Genomic DNA, 6,162 nt, shown 5'->3' with positions numbered 1-6,162 from the left:
CTAATGGAAAATTCGAATATTGCTTTATATATATATATATATATATATATATATATATATATATATATATATATATATATATATATATATATATATATATATATATATATATATATATATATATATATATATATATGTATATATATATATATGCATATATACATATATATATATATATATATATATATATATATATATATATATATATATATATATATATATATATATATATATATATATATATATATATATAATGTATTCATATATCATAAAGAGTAATCATATATACATATTAATATATATATATATATATATATATATATATATATATATATATATATATACTGGTATAATTATACTAACTGATATAGAGATATTCAGATAACAAGATGAAAGATGAGAAATTTAAAGAGCGAGAAAGAGACTTATACACAAATTTATAATTACCTTTGTGATAGTAAGTTGTTGCGCCAACGTCTGAGTTACGTCTTGTTACAAGCTCAGTTTTATTCACGTTCTAACCGGCGCACCCAGGGATACTTGTGCCCACTATCTTGTCCCAGATGTTGAAGACACTTGAAATGTAGTTGTAGTAAAGTGCGTCCTTTCATAATATACTGTTACACACGGGAGGTCCTACGTGATATTATAATGTTAGGCAACGTTTTTACACGTAGGCGTGGGAGAATATATTTGTTAGCTTCGCACAAAACCTTCTGTAAAATATTTTAGGAAACTTTTTCATTTAAATTTGAGCAAGATTCGCGTGTTTTATATTGAAAATTTTATTACTATTTTTTAAATTAATTTCTTTCTGCAAATATTAATAAACTCTAGCAAAAAATACTTTTTTTAAAAATATAATTTAGATTGATTTCGTTAAATAAAGTTAAATAAAATTAACTTATATTTTTATAAAAATCAATATTGTTGTTTTATTTTAAAAAAAAATTTCTTTCATTAATGACGCAATGTAATAAGCAACCTTTCTTCTAAATTAACGTTTTTATAACAATCAATATTGTTGTTTTACTTTCTTTTAATATTTTTTACAAACATTTTTTTTAACTCACCTCCTCTGTCTGTCGTCAGTCGTCAGTCTGTCTAGATCGAAACGCCTGAGCGAAGTTGCAGGCACTTCTAAATGACAGATAAGGTTCATAGTTGGTACGTGGGTCAAAACATGAAGACAATGCAACATGACATTAAATTTGCCTGATTGATTTTGTATGAATTAATTAAAAGTGTGTCCAAATTAGTGTTCTGTCTCATCAAACTATTCCGTGCTATTAGACACGCGTCATCACGTTCAATAGGGCGTCATCACGTTCAATAGGTACGCAATGGATTTTTTGTCATGTAACTCTATTGTAAATAAAACATGAAAAGTAATTTTAATGTTTTTTTTACAAAAAAACGTTTTAATAACAAGCTTTTATGTAATAATGCACTAAAAAGTAGAAAATAAATTATACACTACTATTTAAATAACTATTAAGACAAGCGTTTATAACTTTAGTATCTATTTGATTACCTTTACTAATATTTAGGAAGAGACCCACGCTTTTCTTTATAGATATTTAAGTAGTAGTGTATAATTTATTTTCTACTTTTTAGTGCATTATTACATAAAAGCTTGTTATTAAAACGTTTTTTATGAATTATTTTTTTTCTTTAATGGCGCGTCGTAATCAAATTAAATTTGAAAGTCCGAGAATCCCATCACCATATGTTTATTAAACTAATTACCCTTGTTTCTAACTAATGCTGTCTACACCCACTAGTTTTACGTATGCAATAGTGCAAATATAAACCTGTTTCTTTAAAACCTGTTTCTTTAAAACATGTTTCTTTAAAACCTGTTTCTTTAAAACCTGTTTTTTAAAACCATGCTTCTTTAAAACCTGTTTCTTTAAAACCTGTTTTTTTAAACCATGCTTCTTTAAAACCTGTTTCTTTAAAACATGTTTCTTTAAAACCTGTTTCTTTAAAACCTTTTTCTTTAAACGCTTTTCACGTCTTTATTATAATAAAACAGGGTTACAGGCGTTCGTATACAATTGCTTACGACATACATAAAATAAAATGGCCAGACAAAATATCAAACCTGAGGCAAATTTTAAAGCAACAGCCAATAGATAAGGATACCAAGGCCCGTAATTGGGGATGTATCGGACACTCGTTACGAAGAGAAAAAGAAAATATTGCAAAACATGCTATGGACTGGAATCCCCAGGGAAAAAAAGAAAGTGGGCCGGCCAAAGAAAACATGGAAAAGAGTCCGCTGGAAATGTGTAGTTGCAGCCCTTTGCTCCCCAGTGGCCACAAAGGAAGGATGATGATGATGATGATAAATATAATAACACAATAAAGGCCACTTCATGCGTCATGCTTTAAAATAAATGAAATTAGTACATTTTTTTAACGTCCACTCAAGGCAGAAGTTTCAAGTGGTCTTATTTCTGAGTAGTTAACTGGTTACAGTGCATGACGTCATGCGTGACCTAGCAACGCTCATCCAAGGGAACTAACTCAAAACTCTACTTAAATGGGGTCAAAGAAAGAAAGGGATTTAACCTTCAAAAATTTCTTTGGAAATTTTAAATTTGTTAATTTCAAATACCCCATAAACTAAATCAATGCTTTGATTTACGAATGCATTAGATTTTTACATTGTGATGTTAAAGACTGCCAGTGTCTAGCGGCGTCTTAAGTCAGGTATTGCACGAAAAATCTGACCAAGTAGCCTGCATTTATCTAAGTATTGCCTATCAATAAGAGTTTGTGTAATTGTAAGAAGGGAAGGGTACGACAGATTCAATTATTCTTACTAACAATAGTTTAAATTTGTATTTAAACAATTCTAAGTGACTAATCGAAAAAGTTTTTTTGTCATAATACTGTATTTAATTAGTAATAAACGAAAACATTTTTTTCAAAGGAGTCAAAGTTGAATTACACTTCATTTTTATAAATACAGCAAAAGTTATTTATAGTTATTTAAAAAAAAACATAAATAATATAAAACTTTTTTATTGCACAGACAAAAAGCGCTTAAACAATAATCCACGTAAAATTAGTTACGCCTTATATACATCAAGTACTATTTTAACGATATCATGGTAGGTAATTGAGCATTTTTTTATTCTAAAACATAAAATGCTGACATATAGAAACAATTCAGCATAACTGATGTAAGTTCATAGATTTAATGCTACCTGTGACTTGAGACCGAGTAAAATAAATACGTTTTATTTTTACTTTTGTTAATTTCACAACAGAGCTTTATAAAAATAATCGATTGCAAATATATTATAGATATTATAGTATTTAGCCTCCTCTTTTGGCTATCTTACAATACAATTATGCTAACATTTCTTTGATGAGTTCAAATTGTTTCCATTTTGTCGTATACTTAAAAAGCCAATATATAACTTGGCTGTTTATAATTGTATAAATATAAAAACATAAATGTAATAAACAATGCCAATTATAGTAATATTATTACGTAAAGGTAAATTGTAAGTTATTAATTTAAAAATGCATACAAACATTAAAAAAAACGAGCTTTTATGTAATAATGCACTAAAAAGGAGAAAAAAATATTTCTATAGATATATAATTATACACTACTATTTAAATAACTATAAAAAAAAAGCTTGGGTCACTATATTATTTTTTGGATACATTTACAAATATTTAGGAAGAGACCCGCGCTTTTCTTTATAGTAAGATATTTTTATGTAAGACAATTTTTTGTATAAGTATTGGCTCATGTACGTACATTATTACTAACAACTTTTGGCCACTTTCATGTAATTGGAAGATGTAAATTACTCTATTTCTGTTTACTCAAATCTATATAGAATTTAATAATTTCTTAATAACTTTTAGGCTCTATTTGTTTATTCGAATAATCAGATTTTCCCTAATCGTGTTTCATTAATTTTTAGACTATAATAGAAAATTCAGTGGAATTTACCGCTGCTTTATGTTAAAGGTGAATATTTAAAACAGTAAAACGAGGTTTATAATTTAATTAACTAATTTCTTTAATTTCAAGTTTTTCTTTAAAGCAACGATGCAAATTGCAAACATTTATACATTTAAAATACAATTATGAGTACGAATCGTTTGTCTGTTTAAGATTTCGCTGTCACCCTACCAATGATCTGACTTGTTTTAAACACATTTTAATAGAAATACATACATTTGTTTTTCTTTTCCCTTTTTTTAACAACCGTTTCAACTAGACTATTAGCAAGAAACGGTGGACTAATAATATATGTGTAAATTATGTATAACATATGTAAATAAACTGTCGACCTAAACAATTGTAGAAATTTATAGAAATCCTGTAATATTAAAAATCTTTAATAATTATGTTGTCTACATGTATGCTGTTATGTAATCTTAGTATATCCATATTAGCTACATACCCTAGCTTCGTCACTGTGAATCATTTAAACTTGGGAAGAGAACAAAACCAAACTCAAAGACAAAAGAAAAAACATACGCAAACTCTTAGTTCATCCCTATATTATGTTAATATGCTTGTACAAATAGTATGTGCAATACAGCGTTTATAATATGATTTACTTAGTAGTAAAATTAAATACATTTCTTGTCAAATTAAAATAAAATATCATTCACTAAATCCAACTACTCTTTGAATATAACATTTTTCGCAAGAAACGCTTAATAATTAAATGGTTTCAACACTATAGTATGTGGTCCGTTTTCAAGTCTTCTTACTGATACTAGAATAATGATCTATCACTTCAATGTAATCGGGTTGATCTATGTAGCCCTCGGCCTGTGACTGCTCTTTGATGATGTCTGGTGTCTCGTAGGTTCTGCAACTGTAACGGTTATCAACGGCTGGCAGAGCGTACAAGTCCCTGTGTCGATGTCCGCCTTCAGTATCCCATTCGCCGTACGGCGTTCTGTAAACGTTGCTGGAACAAGGGACCCCGTGCTTGTTTGTATTGATAACGTCACTGTGGTCCGCAATACAAAAGCCTTGTGTTTGTTGCTTTTCTGTTGTTGGAGATTTTATTTTGTCCTTGATAATGTAAACAAAAACTGCGAAAACAACTATCAATACGATCAGCCCGATTGCTAGACCTATAATTGTGGCGTATTGGGTCTCCGCTTTCGATTGCTTTGATAATTCTTCGTTGCCTTTACTGTTGTTTCTTGGTGCCAACTCTGTAGGCAATGGTATCGGGGCAGGCGGCATGACGCCAAGAGACTCCAGTCTTTGCTTAGCAGGCCCAGAACTATACCGGAATAAAAATCTGCAATCGTTTTTTGTCCATACATTTAGAAGAGGTATCATAGCGATATAGCTGTCAGCTGTCGTGACGGTAACCTGGCACACCATCTCGACCACATTTAACATAACTTCGGAGCAGTTGATCGTGGCCACAGGTATTAAATCACTAACACTAATATTAAGGCGTACAAAATAAAGGCCTTTGTCTCTGTATGTAGCATAAGCCGAGTCTTGCCTTGAAATATCTTGAATTTGAATACCATTTAATAGATCATTGATGATGCAATCTTTAAACCTAAAATTAATAGAAAATCTTGAGTTTTCTTTATAAAAAAAAAATCACATAACACTATTATTAATTATTAATTATTAATTTTGAAAAATACTTTATAATATATATATATATATATATATATATATATATATATATATATATATATATATATATATAATATATATATATATATATAAAATAAATATATATATATATATATATATATATATATATATATATATATATATATATATATATATATATATATATATATTATAAAGTATATATATTATAATATTATATATATATATATATATATATATATATTTATAATATTATAATATATATAACTTATATATATATATATATATATATATATATATATATATATATATATATATATATATATATATATATATATATTATATATATATATATATTTATATATATAATATATATATATATATATATATATATATATATATATATATATATATATATATATATATATTATAATATATATACTATATAATATATATATATATAAATATATATATATATATATATATATATATATATATATATATATATATTATATATATATAATATT

The 6,162-nt window shown here is 26.8% G+C and overlaps 1 protein-coding gene across 1 annotated transcript; it reads right to left on the bottom strand.

Annotated features, from left to right (window-relative positions):
* Positions 1 to 3,881: 3,881 nt before the first annotated feature.
* On the bottom strand, positions 3,882 to 5,569 carry LOC131946718 (uncharacterized; the record flags this gene model as incomplete). Its single annotated transcript, XM_059307632.1, is given in 1 exon segment — positions 3,882 to 5,569. A coding segment is annotated over 1 exon segment (828 nt), but the record flags the coding sequence as incomplete, so codon positions are not given.
* Between the last annotated feature and the right edge of the window lie 593 nt (positions 5,570 to 6,162).

This window comes from Physella acuta, unplaced genomic scaffold (assembly GCF_028476545.2).
Source record: "Physella acuta isolate Inbredline_101_S28 unplaced genomic scaffold, ASM2847654v3 ptg000568l, whole genome shotgun sequence".
In the NCBI taxonomy this organism is placed as follows: Eukaryota; Metazoa; Mollusca; class Gastropoda; family Physidae; genus Physella; species Physella acuta.
Note: the sequence above shows the minus strand (reverse complement) of the source record. Positions and strands in the feature narration are given on the sequence as shown.